The sequence below is a fragment of the Hesperophylax consimilis genome, chromosome 12, assembly GCF_061612785.1.
Source record: "Hesperophylax consimilis isolate HC1 chromosome 12, BYU_Hcon_1.0, whole genome shotgun sequence".
In the NCBI taxonomy this organism is placed as follows: Eukaryota; Metazoa; Arthropoda; class Insecta; order Trichoptera; family Limnephilidae; genus Hesperophylax; species Hesperophylax consimilis.
In genome coordinates this window covers 19,454,079-19,475,576 of record NC_142847.1, presented here as the reverse complement: position 1 = coordinate 19,475,576, position 21,498 = coordinate 19,454,079, and the positions used below count along the sequence as shown (strand labels likewise).

The following is a 21,498-nucleotide window of genomic DNA, read 5'->3' as shown; positions in this document are numbered from 1 at the left end:
ACAAAATAAACCATAGTGCCTAGCTCCCCACCAAATAATTTATATAACAAAAGATAATAATAAAAAAAGTAAAAATAATAATTAATTAAAAAAAATGATTTCAATAAAGAATTAACATAATTAAATTTAAATTACGAAAGATATTTTTTTAATTGAATAAAAAATTAAAGGAGAATAATAAGATAAAAATAATTGAATTAAAATAACTAAATTAAATTGATTAGGTTAAACTTAATTAATTAAATTCATCGCTAATCATTTAATATGCAACAAATATGCTTCTGATTCCGCCTCTTATCAACACGTTTTCGAGATATAAAACTGACCTCTCGAACTTAGGTCAACGAACAAGGGTTCCTTCCCATTGATTTATTATACGGAATGTAAAAGACGTACCTAATTTGGTTTGACAAGCAATACCTGAGGTCATTCGGAGTAAAAAATGTACATGACATTATGGTCTCCGGTGACTTTTTTTTTTAAATGGAAGGTATTGTACAGTTAGGTTCAGAGTGGGGGATCAAGCAGTAACTCGTTTGTTTTGTATAAGAAAATAATAAAAATTGTCACGGGCGACCACAATTTCGTTTACAATTTTTGCTCCAAATAATATCAGGAATCACTGATTAAAGTAGGTCAAGTACGTTTCCCGACACACTGTATACTTGATCTAATATTATTTTGACTTCGAATATAACCTTGAAATTATGAAATTCATCACATACCTATCAGATTATTCCAATTTAAGTTGTAGAGCAGCGGTTGTCAAACATTGTAGAGTAGCTATAATTTTGATAACATTTTTAGGATAAGTAAAAAAAATAGTGCGCCACAGGTAAGTTTTCACTCTGGAAAATATATGTAGGTTTGCTTGAAAAATAAAGTGGATGCAGCAGATTTTCGAAAACGCATACCTATCAGTCAAAGTTAGCCACCTAATAAAGTTGGCCATCTAGTCAAAGTAAGGCTTACTTGAATAATGTGGATGTTGCAGATTTATAAAACCGGAAACAGAACTTACAAACAAATTCACAGACAGATAGATGTAATGCCACTGTTGAGTTAAAAAAAGACTTAGCTAAGCCCAGTCAAAAATATTTATCACGTGCTCAAAGAGTGAACCTGTATTTACAATTTTAAAATTATACCAAAACTATTGACAACCTATAACCAATTAATAATAATAATAATAAAAAACAGAATAAAGCATCAATCAACAATAGAAGATAATATTTGCAATGTAGTCGATTAATGAGCGTGATACTACATCCAATATGACAGTCCTTTTAAAAGTAAAAAAATCAGAAGATAAGATAGTACCATCAGCGATGGCAAATCGTTTTGTTTCATAAACACAAAAAATACATCACCTAGATAAAGATACAAAATTCGATGGATTAGACTTCAAATATTTCTTCTCCAATCGAAATTGAAGTCGAAAAGAAGTCAAGTCCTGAAATGTACAAGCCTTTATTGTTTTGGTTTCAAATATTGCATCTCCTAAACCGGTAGGTTAGAGATGCAATATTTAATAAACCGGTAGGTAGTTATGTTAAAAAGAAAATATTCCTACCATCCCAAAGATATGAACACATTAAAATATTTTGTAAATCCTCCAGGCAATGTTTTTGAATATTTTTTTTGAAATAAGATATTGTATTTCATAAAAATATAATTTATCTTTGTTAACAAAAGTTAACATAAAAAATATTGTAATTACATTAGGTACAGATATGTACTATAAAATGGAAAAAAAATAATTTTTGTTTAACTAAATCTGATTTTAGAATGTTTGCAAATTTTCAATTTCATTTCATTTAAATATAATTTATGGGTATACAACATCTCTAAGACATCGAATTATATTCTAACCAAAAGCAGCAGTATTTATTAGTACGTGTAAAACAATGAAACTAACTCGTTTGCATGTTAGAAATCCAGAAAAATTAAACATCACCATTATGTTGAATCCTGCTGTAATTATTTATTAAATTTTATTTACTTATTTACCGTACAAGTTCCTTTAAATACACAGAATAAAACATTTTTACAAAATAGGATTACAAAACGATTTAACATCAGGCTAAAGGAAACAAATTGCAAATTAATAACTTTTTTTTAAAATATCTGCTAATTATGCATATTGGTTACCTAAGCTATGTATGCGCAGTGTAAGCAAAGATTTAAAAAAAATTACTACCAGCACCAAACCCCACTCCTGAGTGAGCGCTGGGCCCAAGCTCACTCAAGGCCACGCCCTGCATAGTTGTTAATTACTTTGTTGTTAATTTACTCTACGTCATATATTTTTTCATTTTTCACATACCTACTGTACAACAAAAATGAATGTTGAAAAAAAAAAATTGTTGGAAGTGCCAACAAGTTCAAAGCAACCCAATCAGGTCGCTACACGCATACTGCTTGATATTGCCAACCCCGCCCGCACCCCCTCTACCGTCAAATCACTATCAACACGCATACTTCGTCCTAGACATAAGAATTGATAAGCACCCACTTGTATCTTGACTTCTGGACCGAACAGACACGCGAAAGCGTTCAGTTTGAGACGAAATTTAGGACATAAGGCCTAAGAAGATGGACAGTGAGATCTGTCCGAAACGTCAGAAATTTAAAAGTCCTTTTAAGGACTACTTTACGCGGGTAAACCGAGAACATTATTCTACATATATATATATATATTGCAGTGAAAGATAATTTTAGTTCGTGTGACTCCATTAGGAACATGAAATGAAATGAATTGCAATAATGCAAGGCTGTAAATAAGGAAATGAATAATTTAAAAATGAAAAATAACTAAGCCATTATTACAATGAATTCAGTCATTATGTTGAATGCCATAATCATTTGTTGAACCCGATTACCACAATGAAATCCATCATCATTTTAAATATCCTCATCACATTGATAGCGACAATTACCGTGAGTTCCATCATCACATTGGATAAAAACATTATACAGAATCCCACTGTTGCGTTGATTGCCATAATCGTGTTGAACGTCATCATTTTGTTGAATACTGGATTTATGTTGGATCATGTTGCACAAACACAACGCTTCGACCACTATACAAATATGCTGAATACTATTGCTATAATTAAAGAATATTAATATTATGTTGACTGCCATCATTAATTCGAAGATACATTTTGTGGAAAGACCCACTGATTGGAAACCTCTGACGCGGAGAGCAGCTATTAAGTAATCGCGATAAAATAATAACAATATTTGCTCACTTATTTAATAATAAAGATATACATATATTATGCATGAAAAACCTGTTATGAACTCAGATCGCATCATGAAATGGAGTGAGACGATAGTGTGCGAAGAAGCTGATGTGTGTTATCTAAGTTGAAAGTGTGATTCCTCTACAAAGAGTGATATTGAGAAAATACTGATAAGTTTTAGTTAAAAAAAACACATTACCGTTCACAATGACAGAGGGAAGCCTTTTTGTCCAGTATGCAGCGGCGCTTTGCGGTGAGTAATATTCAATCGTTACAATAATTTATTAATCACCGGCATTTATGACGTTCTTGAAACGAACAAATAATTCAGATAAAAAATATGAAATACAATCTCATTACATTAGATTAAAATAGTGTTTTAAACAAAGTTGTTTTCATATTCACATTATTGAAATGTAGTCAGAAAGTGAATTTCCAATAATTGTTGAAGAAATTATTTAGATGTTCGCGTTAATAATCGTACATGATAACCACTTATTTTTTTTATTTATTCATTTAACTTAAAATAGTCACACTTCATTTTGTTTTATATAAACACGTATTTAACATTTTAATTTACACTTTTTCTATTTTTAATACTTATTGTAGACATACTTCCTTGAATTTCCTTTAAATATATTAAATCAAAGTACATTTTTGATTTCACTGGAAACTAAGCTATACATTTGGATGCCACAGTAAACAATTCTGTGTTTTTGATTTGTTTAATCTTTAAAGTCTAATGTTTTCTTTCTGTCTTATATGGTGTGTACAGAAGTCTTTATTGTAATGAAGTTTGTCTCTAAAGTAAGTTGGTTACTTACTACTTTATAGATACAAATTAAAACTTTACAGGAAATTCGTTGATTAACACTCTTTATACCTAATTCCTTAAGCAGTTTCTGCATTGATTTATATAACTTATGAAAGTATATAAAATTAAAGTACAGAAAATTTGCATTTTAACCAATTATTTTAAATGAAATAATATGAAGGAAGCGTGTACCTCGTTTCAAAGTAGTAGATACACTCATTATTGTCCTGATGAGAAACCAAAATTCAGAAGACAAACATTGCTGTAAATATCGTAGTGCTTAGTGAGCAGATCTGCCCCATAAAGACTAAAACTTCCTTCGGTCTCACTACTTTCCCGAAATTATTCAGGTTTCTAAAGGCTCACTGACTACGGTCAGTTAGGACGCCTATAATATGACAACAGCATAAAAAATGACTTTGTGAAATTAACTTTGTTGAAAATGTAAGTAAAAAAACATTTTTAGTGGTTGTTTATTACAACAAATTATTTTTACAACTCTCTTAGTAAATTACGTTTATGAAAAGATTTTTTTGCTAGCGGTAACCACATTCATTCGTCTATTAATGGAGTTTCCCGAATTTACCCTTCTTTCAATACCTCTGTCACCCTCCCCATCTCTCGCAAACATAAAAAAAACTCATCACCTGTTCCTAGTATTCATTATCCACAACTATATTGCACACTGTTTTCGTGCTCTCTCTTTCAAACACCATAATTTTAGACTTACTTACATTCAACATTAACTCATTCTTCATATATACTTCATTCATCCTAGATACGAGAGATTGTAGATCTTCCATACTATTAGCAATAAGCACCGCATCATCAGCGTACAACAGTCAACATACGTTTAGATTAGTAAAATTCACGCCCAATACCATCTCTTTCAATTCTTCTATACAATTTTCCATGTATAGATTGAATAACGACGGTGACATCACGCAGCCTTGCTTAATACCTTTGTGATATCAAACCCCCCCATAAAACCACCGTTCACCTTAGTACACGCAACACTTCCCTCATACAGAGACGCGATTACATTTGTGAGATTCGTATTTACTTCATACTTGGACAACATCTTCCATAGCTTTTTCCTGTCAACTTGGTCGTATGCTTTTTGTAGATCTACCTAGGCACGGAAAGTTTTTTTTGTTTTATGCCAGAAACTCCTCAGTGAGCATACGCGTTGAGAAAATCTGGTCCATGTACTCCCTTCTACTCATAAAATCACCTTGCACATCCCACATTTTAGCCTTTGTTTCCATTTTTACCCTTTCAATCAAAATTCTTCCATTCAGCTTGCCAACTGAACTTAGCAGGCTAAGAGCCCTATGATTCTGAAATTCCATATGTGACCCTTTACCTTTGTATCCTTCTCCAATCTAATGGCGTGTATTCCTCATTTAAACATTTCATAAAAAGTTTGCACAGCCATGTGAGATTTATATGGCTATCTCGTTTAATTTTTATAAATTAAAATTTTTACTGCCCCATTGTAAACTTAAACTTATATATTTTTCTATGGTTGAATCTATTCTTAGATATGGAATAAGAACTTGGGGGCACACTAGCAGTACTTACATTAAATATGTACAAAATTTGCAAACTGCAATAATAAAAAAAATAGTCACACCAAACATTTATAAACAAAGAGAAAATCTTAAAATACTGTACGGTGCAGAGTAAAAATTTATTACTTCCAATAAAAGGTCTCCTCTGGTATATTACTTTTATGGACAATACGGGAGAAAGCTTGTACAAAAAACCACTGGTACACGGGCACAACACAAGATTTACAGAAGGAAACGGGCTAAAAACTCCTCGAATTTTAAATAAGTATTGAGGCCGTACTCTTGAATACTTGGTACCTGTGATCTTCAACAAACTAAATAAAAACTTACAAATTGTTAATAATGAGAGACCTTGCCCTAAAATCATAAAGCTGTGGTTAATAAATGATCAATCCATATACCTTTGAACACCTTAATGTAAATTCCCAAACTCTTTGTTTTTAGTGAGGTGCATTAGATATATAATGTATTTACAATTACTCGTTAGAAATATATTTTGCGAATGTCTGCAATAAAATAAAATCTGTGAAATGTACCTACTTAGAAATAAGACTTACTCATGTACACATAATCATACAATGTTATAGACATAGACTTAAGATATTTTGATTCTGTGGATCCTGCAGATAAACTGACATGTGACAGCTTTGTTGGTCTACCTATGTTGTTAAATAAAAAAAATAAAAAAAAGTTTTCAGCAGCAATATTGTCGAACCTAACAGCCTTACCATTCTTAATAAAATTAATCGATCTTTTTATAATAAAAATAAAATGAAAATACTTGGTTTTATTGTCTACTGGTTCAGTACCTCCGTAACATTATCAGGACAGTTATAAAAATTATGCTATAAAATACAGAAGTGCACATATATATATATATATACATAAATTATTAAAAAATAAAAATACAGTATACTAGAGTGGGACATTGCGTCAGTTGTGGGAGAAAGGTGGGGAGGGGATCTTGGGATAAGTGAAGTAATGGGGAACGTACTAAGAAATGGGCTGGCAGTTAAATTTAATTTGGTATTAAAAATTTTAACCTTTGAACCGATTTTTTATATTTCGATCTTTTTATCTCATCCATGCTGATTTCGGTAGCATTCACCCCATCATCATCTTTTTATCTCATCCATGCTGATTTCGGTAGCATTCACCCCATCATCATCTTTTTATCTCATCCATGCTGATTTCGGTAGCATTCACCCCATCATCATCTTTTTATCTCATCCATGCTGATTTCGGTAGCATTCACCCCATCATCATCATCATTTTCTGTGTCTGGTTTTGTTTGGTGCTTCATTTAGATTTATTAATATTTTTTTCTTCTTCAATGGTTAAATATTACATTTATAGCCATAACCTCCAAAGAAGTATACAAATAAGTTCAAAACTATTGAAAATTGTGATTTGTTCGCTATCGAACTATTACTATCATAGTAGGTCTACGGGAATGTGAATTGAATGAAGACTTTGTTTTGTTTTCATATTGATAAGCTATCGGTTCTGTTCAGACAGTTTAAATTCATAAATACAACATAATTTTTTGGTTATTATTTAAATGCGATCATTATGTTTTTTTTATGTGAGTTATGTAGCTTGAATCATATTTTTCAGAATTAATCATAAATTTTACCAATAATAAAAAATATTTATTATCTTCTTTCTTATTGTTTTTCTGTACCATTTAACAATATCTGCTATAAAAAGTGTACAATATTATTATGATAACTCATAAAATGTAATTTTTTATACTTCTATTTATAAAAATTTCGATCAGAATCAAAATAATTGATGTGTGCGATAGCCCATTTGGTTAGAGGCGGCATGACTTCCTCTCTTTCTGTGATTTGTCAATAAATGAATCTGACAGTATACAGGCAACTCGAATTATGATACCACTATTCAAGCTTTTTTACAATGGCGCGCAAATTGCCGACTACGTAAAAAAATTATCTACAAATCCAAAATCGGGTAAACAAAAGTTCGGGCTTGTTCCAAAATTGAATATTCTGTTACAATATTTAGTTAGACCCTTTTACAAATGTGTAATAATTTACTTATCTCAGTTATTTTAGTGTCGCTACGCAAGGCGGTTCGTTTAAGAATGAACATTCAAATCCTACGTAGAAAAATCCCGCAATATAATAAGCTGTAAACGTTGTAAAGTTCTGGTTATTTCGGTGGTCAATGATGTAGTAATAGGAACCCTCCTGGTGCCAAAAATATCGTCAAGTGGTTTGCCCGCAGCTCGACGAAATAATACGCAGATTTGGTGTTAGGGCAAGTCTATCAATTTAGATATCTATGGTGTTCTGTTAGTTTTTTTTTACATTCCTAATGTGTTTCTAATACTTATTATTATAAATGTTGTTTCAATATTTAATATGAAAAATACTTATATTATAGTAACCTTATCACTGGTCTACCATGGAATGATACAAGCTTGGCCTTCTCCTGTCTTCCCTAAACTTCTTTCTGGAGAAACTGGTATTGAAATAACTAAGGTGGGTATGGATTATAAATCCACAGAAGTTGCAACTGTTATAAAAATGATTGAAATAATACGGAAAGGGAATTCAAAGATAGGAAACGAAAATGTTTTAGACTTCTAACCTTCGTGGAATGGAAATCCCTTTCCTCAACAAGCCTAAATTTAATTTTTGAACCAACTTAATTAAAGCTAGCGTTCAGAAGCTGGACAAAACCGTTGACTTAGTCAAAATATTCACAATTGCGCCCTGCCATCGTCTTTGGCAACCATTTTGGATCTGATGTTCCTAAGGGACAAAATAATCCTAGATCGCTGAATATATAAAACACACACATCTTCAAATAGAAGTTTGAAGGTGTATGTTTTATATAGATTTGAATGGGAACAGATGGAAGCACCGACTTAGTACCTCTTGGTTCTAGGAACAAGAGAAATAATTAAAATACAGCGTTGTGTCTATCTTACAAAGCTGGTATCATATATACGATTGGATTTTAGATTTGTACCAAGAGACCGAATTTTCGAAGTTGAAATTTATGGCCCGAATCACCAGACTTTCGGATTTAAAAACTCACCCATAGTCCTCACTATTTTTATCCTCGATGGATATATCTTTGGTGTTTATTATGATTGGCTTAAGTCCGTTTTTGCTACAAACTGACTCAAGCCCTTCATACAAAATAAAAAATATATTTTCATTTGCAAACGGATTTCAATAGTTTATGAACAGCCTGTATTAGAAATTATGAAAAGAAATCAGCATCATTCAGAACAGATCCAGAGTCGAGAAAAAACTCGTGCCCAGCTTCCGTTCTCTCCCTAGAAAGCCTTACGATATTACGATAGCGTTTTGGTAGAATTGTCTTCTATTTCTTAATTTCTTCATTGATGGATGAAGGATTCGTTCATGTCTTTTCAATGCTGTCATCACCCCATAGTTACAAAACAATGTTATTTTATTTTATTGACGTGGTTTTTCAGGAGCAATGTTCCTGGCTGGCGTCCCTTGTGGCTTTGGGCGGTCCCCCTGGCTGTCTTCTGGCGCAATACTTGGGAGATATAATCGGGAGGAAGAAGACAATCCTGTTGCTGGCAGTACCAGGTATTATCGGATCGGTAATAATACGAGCATGATGATATTAGGTATTTCTCCAGTCACAAATCGCGGTGAGCTGATGAATGACTATTAGTTTGCGCGGTGCATGGTACGGCGTGGTCTGGCGAGGTGTCGTCAGGAGTTCTTGTAAAGCGGTTCCAATAATTCTAGAAACTGTGGGAAAGCCGGAGAGTTCTCGCCGCAAGTTCAGAAGTTTGTAGGTTGTAATGTGCGCGGCTTATACTAGAAGTAGCGTGTACTTAATACTTCAAGTGAGTCATACATGCAGTAATAATAGTGGAGTATCGATAGATAAATGCCTAAAAAAATAAACGAGGATAATAACAATTCGCCCATTAAAAAGTGGTGGTAAAAAAATCACCTTCCTAAATGTTTGCGCCTGGTTGAAAATTGAATAGTGTCCAATAAGTACAGCTATGTGAAAACCTTGTGCCTCGTATGAAAAAGCAGATCTACGATATAGTCTAAATGTAAAAGCATGGCTGGGCGTAACACAAAATAAAATAAAATAGTCACTGAGTAAACACATTAAAAAATAAATGCTTTCACATACATTTGAATGGAATTACACTATTGATTTTTTATAAAAATATGAGGCCCTGTGCAGAATAATTTCCCTCAGAGCCTATGTCATCTTTTGGGATGCTGTATGGAGGTTTTCGTTTAAGAAAAGAAAGTTATGGGAAGGTAAAACGTATAAGGGTTGGGTAGAAGTCTAGGAATCAGCGTGTCCAGGAGTGACGTTCTTATGAATATATCCCTCCCACTGCGGTGCAAGATGGGTCTGGAGACCAGTTGGAGAGTTAAAAGGGTCTCCCCAAACAAGGTGGGTGGGCGCATCCTGAACACACTTCAACCAATGAACCTCGGTATCAGATCGAGTCAGCCAATCAACACTCAACTAATAACTATATTCACCATTTCATTTGATTTATAATTTGTGCTGAAACCTATATTTTAAATTTGAGTACAACATGGTCAGACTATTCGATCACAAAACATGCCCACATCGCATTGCTTGTGAGATAGTTCAACCAAATATTAAATGATGTTCTCTCTTTATTCGTGGCACGATACTCATTTTTCGATATTTTAGCATCGCTAATAGATATAAGTTTTGTAACAGAGCACGGAACATCCGAACTTTGGCACTCATTGCAATAAAATTATCTATCTAATGTGTTTAATAGAATATAATTAAACGGTGCATACATGCGTGATGTGAAATATCCCAACGTAATAATAATTTTCCAACGTAATGTGTAAAATTATTCCAGTTCAATGAACTTTTAATTTTCCAAATTGTAACTGTTAAGTATTAAATTATATCAGACAAGCAAAAAAGTCGGAACAGAAAAATTATTTTATTTTAATGATTTTTAATAATAATTTTATATTTGAAATCCGATAGACATTCAAATTAATAGACGTGCCCTAACATGAAATCCGAGTATCATTTCGAAGTGCTGGAGGCAAACCATGTGACCATATTTTTGGCACCAGGAATGTTCGAAAATGCTTTGAAAAACTATTTCATAAGTTTGCTAAAGTAAGGCAGCTTGTAGCGCTGTCCATTGTCGAACTTTCTTGAGCAGGATATGAATGTTCGTTCTCAAACGAATCGCCTGACGTAACCAGCAATTTGAGCAGTATTGTAAATAGAATAAGTAAGCAGAATTTATTTTTGAAGACCGAATGGTGATGTTACAATGCGAGTTGCCTGTATAAATCAGATTCAATTACTGACAAATCACCGAAAGTGAGAGGGTTATGCCTCCTCCCGCGCCCTGTGAAAGTTGGTTTGTTGGCCTTTCACTGATTGGCTTGTCTATTAATTTGGTTTTCTATGGACAGATCTAATTCTAAATAATGATTTTTTTAAATAAATCTATTCGATTTTCACCTTCGTTTTCGATAATCAATGAATGCAAATCTTGGAATCGGAAATTAACCCACTAATAATTAATTAACCTCTTTAATTAATTAACCTATTAATAATTATATCCGATTGAGCTGAAACACGGCAGATTGACTCGTTGTCGATGTCAATGTATTCTATAGTGGCAAATATGTATCACATACGTATTTCTCTGAAATCGGATGACATTACAGCTGTTGATATACGAAATAAATGTCTTTCGTACTTGATCGGCATTTGGCGAAGTTGTCGACTACAGTTCCTGGGTAAGAAGGTTCAATCCTCAGTCAAATATATATTTTTTTAGTTTTAAAAGACAATTAATAGTTCTATTATCGTTTAAAAAAATATTTTTACGGGTTGATTTTTTAAAGTTTACAAACGTTGTTCATTCGAATCGTAAATTTCTGATCGTCTCTAATTATTTTTTTGATAGGTAATCCTAAAATTATAATATGCCGTGATTTTTCATTAGTCTGCGCTGGTCCAGTCGTAGCCTCTCACTATTCAAATAAAAATATTTTTTAATAGTGCCAATGGTGCCGGCGTATATCGAATATGCAACTGTGTGTAGCAAAACTGTTTTTTTAATGGACACATTAATGAGTCGACAAGATATAATTATATTTGGTTCTCAATACTGTTTTTATTTGCCATCGGTTTCTTTTATAGACAGAGTATTGTATTCACATCTGTTCAGCTGAAATAAACAACTAAACAAATAATTATTCTGCACAATAGATGTATAATAATAAAAATAATAATTCCTATTATTTTATTTTAAAAATATTTTTCTACTCTGCGGCGACATAAACATTTATTGTTACAAGTTTAGAAATAAATCTAAAATTCTCGGACAAGAACGTAGTACATACTCGTAGTAATGTTTTTAACGATAAGACCATATTATTTTCACGGTAAAATAAGGGATACGTGTGCGATTATTAGCAAATTTTATTACAATTGTACATGTTTTATAATTTTTTTGCTTTTTTTTAAAATTGGAAAACCATAATAATTGAAAGAAACATACTTTCGCAAAATGTCCAAGGGAATAATCTGATTAAAGATCTGATGCTTTCTTTTTGTGACATTTCACAATAGTCAATTCACATGCTTCGTTGGATATTAGCAAACATGAACCTGGAATACTAGGAAGGTTCAAAACACATCACTCTATAGATTGGAATTTCCTAGCATCATATCATATTACAAGGGCAGGTTGGCTAAAGGTCGCACTTGGTAACCTTTGGGTGTTTCTGAGAAGTTGCAGATGAAACACGCATTTTGATCCCCTCATAAAAACAAAATGAAACTACACACAAAAATATTTACATCTACCCTCATGATGCAGCAAAGATGTCTGAAACGTTGGCTTCAGATAAGCAGGAAGCGCAAACATCGACATCTCATGAATTATTTGCAGCGATGACTAGGAGCTGACTCAATATTTATACACAGAATTTTAAACAATAACATTGACTGTACCGAACATCTGTCCCTTAACATACCTTTGAAACGTACACATATTCTAAACAAATGCAGCATCTAATTCGCCAATTAACCGAGCTCTTCATACTCTAAACAATATTTGTCTTAACTGTAACATTGACATTTTTTCGGATTCACTGCCCAAATTCAAACGTGGCATCACGTCAATAATTTAAACTATTCAATGCGCATATATATAGACGCACACATAAACAAACACTCACACATACATTACACACGTAACCAGAGATGTGCTTTATTTCAAATAAATCCATTTCAAATGGAAATGCAAAATGCAAAATGGGTATTTTCCATTTTGCATTTTAAATGCTTTTTTGCAACATTCTTCCTACTATCTCCACTCAACTTTTTTTCATAAGCCCCAAATATCAGTCGGTCCTCAACCTCGCTATGAGAGATAATTTACATTTGTCAAATTGCTCCCTGTAGGAGCCCTGGCAATTGAGTGATACCATTACAAAAAATACTGATTCAAATACTGAACATGGGGCCATGACGCTGTAATATTAAATGTTAGATAGTAGTTTCTATGTTTTTACGTTGGCAACATTAGTCCCGCGCAAATTTGTTGTGATTTCATAATATGAAGTCGTGGTGTTTTTGGATTTACCATCATGTAATTAATATGTTTGTTCTACATTGATGTCCATTATTAAATGACAAAATTGTTTAAAAATTCTATAATTATTTTAATTGCTTGACCTGAGAAACCATTTTGCATTTTCAATGCATTTTGAAAATAGGTATTTTGTATTTGAAATGCTTTTCTAAAAACCATTTTGCATTTTGCATTTTCAAATGGAAAAGTTTTGACCCATTTGCATTTTGCATTTCAAATGGTTTTGGGTACCCATTTTGCACATCTCTGTACGTAACACACACACCTATAAACTACACACGTCACCTGGTAATTAAGGAATAAACATAGATATTACAAGGAAACATATCATAGGTACCCAACATGAAATATCTTATTCCTGTATATTGTTTCATCTCTGTAAATCATGTACTGTTTGTTTCTGTAATATGAAAAAATATATAAAATAAAATTTCGAACCAGCCAACGTAACAAATCTTGTTTGATAAATAAAATACACAATTTGAAAGCAGCCTTCTGAGAATATTATTTTTTCCATATCTCTATTCTAACAATATTTTATTAAAATGTGTACTAAGTTTATTTAACTTTTTAGTACGAACAACTCTCCTATGTGTTAGACTTATTGATTACGTTTAGTAAAAAATAATTTGTTGTTGATTTCAGGGAATGATGACATTTGTGACCACCCCAATGTTGATGTATATTTCAAGAGTAATCTGCGGGGTTTGTGCGGCCATTGCGATCGTTGTAAGTTGAAAGATAATAATAAACATATTTTATTTCTAATTTGTTTAAATAAGGTCTACCTTTTCACTGTAAAGCTTCCTTGAGGTGATTATTCAATCAAAATGATTAAATGATTGAGTTACATTTTCAGAAAATACCCAAAGATGTATATGTATAATTAGATTTGATTCTGAGCTCCCAAAGTACGAGTACTTCCAATTTGCGACCATCAACCGTCGACGGATCATCAAATTCTAATTTCGATCGATTAACCCTTTCAAACCAGCGTTCTTTCTCGAGAGGATGAAGAAAAGAAAACATGTCTCTTGATTTCGAGAAATAAATAGTTTGATATTTTGCGTATTGGTTGTGAAGGGTGAAATTCGACAAATACCGTAAATAAAATGACAGATCCCGTTTCGGCTGTTTTGCTTCACTACTGCTCCATTATACTTTTTATGTGATCTTCTTATTTCCGCGTGTTACACTAAAAATTAATATATATTTTTTTAATTAAACCAAAGTTTGGGTGATAGGTTTTTCCTTACTAATATAAAATAATCCTAAATAACCTTAATAAGGCCTAAAAATAACAAAAATCATATTAGAGAAAACTCTTAATTAATAAGCAAAGAAAAGTTTACAAAACAAGTATACAAATAATTGTTTAAGGTGTAATCAAGCATTCAGTATGGTCTAGAAGTTCGGTGCAGAAAGGATTAACCGAATACTAGCTTATACTAGCTTGCGTACTTAGTCACCTTAAGAATATCACATGAATGTATGGTTTACATGCACCTACTACGGCAGGGCAGCATACTCACAGATTCGTGTTGAGTCATTCAGTATGGTCTAGAAGTTCGGTGCAGAAAGGATTAACCGAATACTAGCTTATACTAGCTTGCGTACTTAGTCACCTTAATAATATCACATGAATGTATGGTTTACATGCACCTACCACGGCAGGGCAGCATACTTATAGATTCGTGTTGATGTCGAAAAGAGCCGTACTAAACCAAAGCACGAAGCCCCTCCTCGTTTGCATGGACCTAACATCTCCAATTTCTCAATATCTTAATTATGAAAATCAAAAGATTGAGGTATTTGAACAAATAAATTAAACAGCCGGTGAGCCGTCGGTTATGCAATGGGGAGATAATTAGAAGGTAGAACGCAGAGTTTATCCATAAATTGACGCATGTATCCGTTATCGTTAGATTAATTCAGAAACTCGAGTAGTTAAACTCTACACAAGATAATATTATCTATCGGATTTACCCGAGTTATTAAAACAACGATATTTTTTAATTTTAATCACATGGATGATCAATAAATTAATGATGTATGATTATCATAGATCGAAGTGATTTATGATTTGTTTTACAGTTAACTTAATTAACGCTGATTCATAACATCAAATTTTCTTTTATCATCAGTATGTGGTGATTTTTAATGGTGAAATTGATCGGAATGCCGGTTATCATGATAATTAAAGCTGACTGGTTTATCCAAATTTTAAACTCGACTCAAATTTCCCAGTATTGATTGTGCGAGATTTCTGTATGATTCTGGTCAACAATGGCACTAGTATAGTAAGATAATTCTGCGTGATGCGATCATAAAAATAAATAATAATTACTTTTCCCGCCAATGTGCAAACTTCTAGCTATGCAGCATACGGGTATAGCTACGAGTTGCATGTTCGATTAGTTCTCTTATTCTCTTTTCTCAGAAGTTTTTTAAAAGTTCTTACATTTCCTTGCCACTATTTTTGTCTTAAAAAGACGGCTAAGAATTTGTAACAGGATAGCAACAAGAAGTGGGTGTTTTTGAACAGCGGTACAGCATAGAAGGCACGAGATGTAACAACTTATTCCTTAGAATAATAAACTTAACTCTCCTTATCAATTTTTTATTAGATTTCAAGATGCTTATTGGCTACAAAAATGTAGAGTAATATTATTATGGATTAACTTCTCCGTGGTAGCAATTCGAGGGTTGCGGGTTCAAATCCCGGTGTGCGCAAGTAAATTTTATTTGATGAATTTGTGTTATTTCACAATTAATTAAGGCGATGCCATACGTAGTAATTCAAAATCACGTGTTTTTCGTTTGAAAATTTGGTCGCCTGGAAATTTTTCAGATGCTTTAATTAAATACTTCGAGTAGAATAAATTTTGGCCTTTGAAATAATCGAGTATTTTTTAGATAAGTCTTTTTATAAGCCCAGAAAAAAATAATGTAAAGGTCTATGAAAACTGCTTTAAAGTTCAAAATCTCCTACTTACAAACCCATTTTCGGTTATAATTTTATGGAATAGTGTGGCAAATAAAGTTATTTATAAAATGATCGAAAAAAAAAATTAAATATTTATGCCTGAACATCCTCAAAATAAAATAAAAGGCACTTTTTGGCCATGTTTTTTTCTTGCATAAATCAAAACAGGCGGATGATGTTAAGCGGGAATTTAAACCTTATCGCCATCTACGTAAGGGTTGTTATTGATAGCGACTCAATTTAAAATAGTACACGACGTAGTGCATCGCTTTAATTAAAAAAAATATATGGTATATATGCGGCACGCTCTAAAATAGAAAACACCCTCAGTATCTCCCTGGTGTAATATCACCATCCAGAAATGAAACTTTGCTTGAAATGCTAAAAAGCCGTGTTTTGTGACCAGATCTGAGTAGCCGGGTACTCCCCATTTTCCTTATCTCTATATCGTTCCCTTCCCCACTACCTTCAGCCTCACAACATTCCCCAATTGGGGATGCCATAGAATCACTGGCTCCAAAACTCTTGTACGTTATTATAAAAAAAAAACATAATTTAAAAAAATCATTATAATAAATAGCATTTTACAGGAAATCTCAATATACATCGGTGAAATATCGGATAAAAAGATTCGTGGTACTCTGGGCAGCCTCATCACAGGAATGGCAAATCTCGGAAACTTGATCATGTACGGAGTTGGTCCATTTGTTTCCTACGATACCATCAACTGGATGTGTCTCTCGGGGCCGGTGATCTTCCTATTATGTTCCCTTTGGATTCCTGAGTCTCCTTATTATCACCTCAAAAATGGTAACATAGATAAAGCAGGAAAAGCTATGATGCAACTTAAAGGATTGAAGACCACTGAGGTATGAGATCTAAAAGTTTTTGACATAATATTTATCATCATTATCGATTCAGATGCTAAGCATAACTAACATGTGCCTATTGTGCAGTCTTTTGTATTTCTCTTTATTTCTTTGATAGTATTGCAGTCTCCTTAATAAAGTTAACTAGGCAAGACATTGGTTGTTTGGTGATTTTTTCTGCTTCTACAACTTCGCAGAGTCTTAAAACCATCATTGAAAAATGTGTTTTTGTTGTGATATATATAAGAAATCACCTTTGATAGAAGCCTTTTTGATGCTCTCGAAGATATTCAATTTAATTTAATTAGTTTTTTCATTCATCAAGAAAAAAATCTATATAATAATACATTTGCAGTCGATCGACGAAGAATTGCGACAGTTGCAAGCTCAGGTCAAGAGTCACATGGAGAAGAAAACCACCTATAAGGAACTCCTTACTAAAAAAGAATACAGGAAAGCAGTAATTAGTATGTTTGGTAAGTGTCATCATAAACCCTTTTCTAAGAAATTAACCCACAACCAACTATGATCAAATACTTGTTTGGTTGACGCAAGACCTGTCTAGATTTTGCTTTGTGATTTTGGAATATGTTTCATAAACATTTCTAACGTGTTCGAATATACGAACATAATGAAATTTACTTACTTAATTAATATATTTTTTATCAAATACATTCAAAATTATGATGGTTTTAGAGAAACGACGCATAGATCAATGGTTTTAGTGTTTAGGACCACTTTTTTTCTCATCCACTGCGTCATCTCCAATTTCAGCTTTTGATTCAGATTTTAGCTTTTGGCTCGACCCATATATTTGTTAACTAAGTAAAGCTCAGTTTTTTACATTATATTTACTCAAGGTTTGGTTATAAATGACCTTTATGCCTTTCTAATGGTTCCTGTTTTAATATAAAGTCTGCCATATTAGACGTCCGCATCTTTTGCAATCATCATCTTGTGCCTCAAGGAAGTATTCTGGGTCCGATTCTGTTCCTAATTTACATTAATGACCTTTGCCACATAGAATATGACGGAGAAATCATCAGTTTTGCAGATGATACTGTTCTCCTTATAAATGGGAATAATTGGACAGAAACTTTTAAGAAAGCAGAAGACAGACTAAACAGGATTAAAAAATGGCTAAACTACCATTCACTTACACTAAATGCTAATAAAACCAAATTCATCACTTTCAAAATAAAAAAATACAAAACACTCAAAAACTTGAAAATTTATAGCCCGCATCACTTAAATGAGCATTGTAATTGACCCTCATTAGAAAAAGTTGACCATATAACGTATCTGGGTCTAAAAATTGATGGAAATTTAAAATAGACCAAACACATTAGCTATTTAGATAATAAAATTAAAAAACTAAGTTATTTTTTGAAAACTATCAGAAATGTGCTCATTAAATAAGACTTAATCAAAATTTACTTGGCTCTCTGCCAATCACTGTTAGAATACGGTATTATCGGATGGGGCAGTGCAAATAAAAATATACTAAATCCACTAATTAAAACTCAAAAAGCCATTATGAAAATTATACTGAAAGTTCCTGTAAGAACTAGCACTGACGAAATCTTCACCAATCTTAACATCATGTCAATTAAACAACTATATTCTAAAACTATACTCATTCACATTCATAAGTACAAAACCCAAGAAATAACAACAAACACGTACAATAGAAACACTAGATCTCATGGTCAAAAACTTATCCAACAAATAACTACTAATACAACTTTTGGACAAAAAAGCTTCTTATATCATAGTATTAAACTCTACAGTAAAATACCACTCTCACTCAAAAACTTCAACATTATAACTTTTAAATCTCCAATAAAAAGCTGGATACTTAATAAAGGGAGATCTGAAATAGAAAATATACTGATATCAAACACAGACTAAAACCGAATCTTATAAACTGAACTATACAAAAAAACACTATCTTACTTATTTTAAAATTATTTAAAAAAAAATTATACTACATAATATATGTTTATAATTAAATTCATATGTTACTTTGTTGTTATATTCATTTCTTTTCATTTATATATATATATATATATATATATATATATATATATATATATATATATATATATATATATATAAATTATAATATGTAAATGAAATCCTCAGCACGGGAGATCCCAGTGAGGATATCATTATCTCTATATGTTACTAAGAAAAGAAGACAATAAATCATTATTATCATTTATCTTCTTATGTTCAATTATTGTAATCAATGTAAATGTATATTTTCATGTAAAAGCCCATTAGGGCGTAAATAAAATAATAAATAAATAAATAAATTATCATTTTCATCATCTCTTCCAAAGATTTAATGGTTGCTTTTTATCTTCCGGTCTCCAGTTTAGCAAGGTGTTCCACAAAGTATAATAGATTTTTAAACATAATTTCCAGGATTAAAGATGCTGCAACAGATGACAGGAACATTGGCCATTCAGGCTTATTTGGAGACCATTTTCAGGTCCACGAGCATGGAAATGTCAGGACCAACAGCCAGCATTATCTACGGAAGCATTCAGTTTGTTGCAGGTAACATATTCGCTGTTAAAGTGTTTGTTGTTGAAATTAATGGGTAAAAGTGTACAAAACGAAGAAAAGCAAACACAACATCAAATTGAGTTCTTCTGTATGATGGGAAAATGTGTACCAATGTGTTTACTAAGCTTTTTTAATTTTTCATAAGGAATTTTTTCCATCTGGTATCCAGCTTCGAACGTTTGATATCCAGTTATTTTTATTCCTAGTAGCTCTCAGCTGTCCAAAATACGCAGATCATTCACACAGCAAAAAAAAAAAAAATTAAGGTCATTAACCCATCTCATGTGTTGAAAATTTAAGACAGAGATATGTGACAATAGCCATTAAATAATCCTAAACAGAACCAAAAGTGTTTTGGATATCGCTGATGTGTTTTTTTTATATTTTAGGGTTTATTGCCTCTGTTTTGGTGGACAAGATGGGAAGAAAGCCACTTCTCATCATATCCTCTATGGGAACTGGATTGTGCCTGACTATAGTAGGCATCTACTTCTACATGCAGAACGTCCTCATTTCGGATAGTGCGACGATGAGTGCCGTCTCCTGGTTCCCTATCGTCGGAATTCTTGGGTTCAATGTCTTGTTCGCTATTGGAATAGGAAATCTTCCATACGTCTTACAGTCAGAGCTATTCCCTACCAACGTGAAGAGTGTGGCTTCTTCATTCTTCTCGATTATGGGGTCAATGATGGCTTTCTCTGTGGCCAAAATGTACCAAGGACTCGTTGATCAGATTGGAATCCATATGGTTTTTTGGATTTTCGCATTCTTTGGTTACAGTGGCGTGTTTTTCGTCTATTTTTATGTGCCAGAGACTAAGGGAAAGTCATTGGAAGATATTATTCTAAAATTAAATAGGGCTAAAGGAGAAAAAACTAATAAAAATGAAGATACATTATTACAAGACGTAAAAGCTTAGAATTTAAATATTATTTAGTTAATAAAGAATTATTGCTTTGTGTTTATTTCTGTCGTTGAATAGTGTAATCCCAATTTGAATGTGTCTATATACTAACTAACTTTGCTTTTATTTAACTACTTTTTTCATGTAACTTTAGTGGAAATCCGTATGATTTAAGAAAATGTTTTGTTTTTGTTTTTGAATATTTATTTAGATGTATGCAATACATCTAGTAAGAAAATACGTGAAATACAAGATAAATATGCAATTTTAAAAAAACCAGTTAAATTAAATTGGTTTAAGAGGACTTAAATAAGATAAAAGAATAGAATTTTTTTTTACATTAGATTTTTTTGATATCCTACGAAAAGTGCCAAGGCTTGTGGCTTCCTTTACGGCTTTTGGTAGGTTTTTATAAAGTTATTGCCCTTTATAAAACACGCCAATTGTCCAAAGAAGCGAAGCTAACAGTACACAATAAAGTTTTGGTACTTACCCTGATGCGTGGCAGTGATGGAACTGACAGAGGAAGGATGAAAGTAGACTGAATGCTGTAGAAATGAGATCCCTAATTCGTATGAATGGTAAAACCATTTATGATCGTGTGAGAAATGTGGAGATCCGCAAATAATACAAGGTAAGCGTAATCAGTAAGATTAAGAAAGGGACGCTTAGATGGTTTGAGCATGTAGAGTGGCACGATCAAGTGAAGCCGATACTCGAGTCGTGCAAGACTGTGAAGAGTCTGAATAATGGAAGAGTATGTACGAGACGATGTATGGATGTGAGTGAGGTAAGGAATGTGTGCCAAGACCGAGTTGTTTAGCGGTCCGTCCTCTCTGCCTTCCCCCGCGAGAAAAAGGCGTGATGGT

The 21,498-nt window shown here is 32.6% G+C and overlaps 1 protein-coding gene across 1 annotated transcript; it reads left to right on the top strand.

Annotated features, from left to right (window-relative positions):
• The first annotated feature begins 3,330 nt into the window (after positions 1-3,330).
• LOC149419291 (facilitated trehalose transporter Tret1-like) lies at positions 3,331-20,644 on the top strand. Its single transcript, XM_089637965.1, has 8 exons — positions 3,331-3,501; positions 8,046-8,143; positions 9,112-9,246; positions 13,942-14,025; positions 16,873-17,151; positions 17,507-17,627; positions 19,582-19,716; positions 20,115-20,644. Exons 1-8 carry the CDS (start codon positions 3,456-3,458, stop codon positions 20,642-20,644), a joined length of 1,428 nt encoding a protein of 475 aa, XP_089494091.1. The 5' UTR covers positions 3,331-3,455.
• Positions 20,645-21,498: the final 854 nt, after the last annotated feature.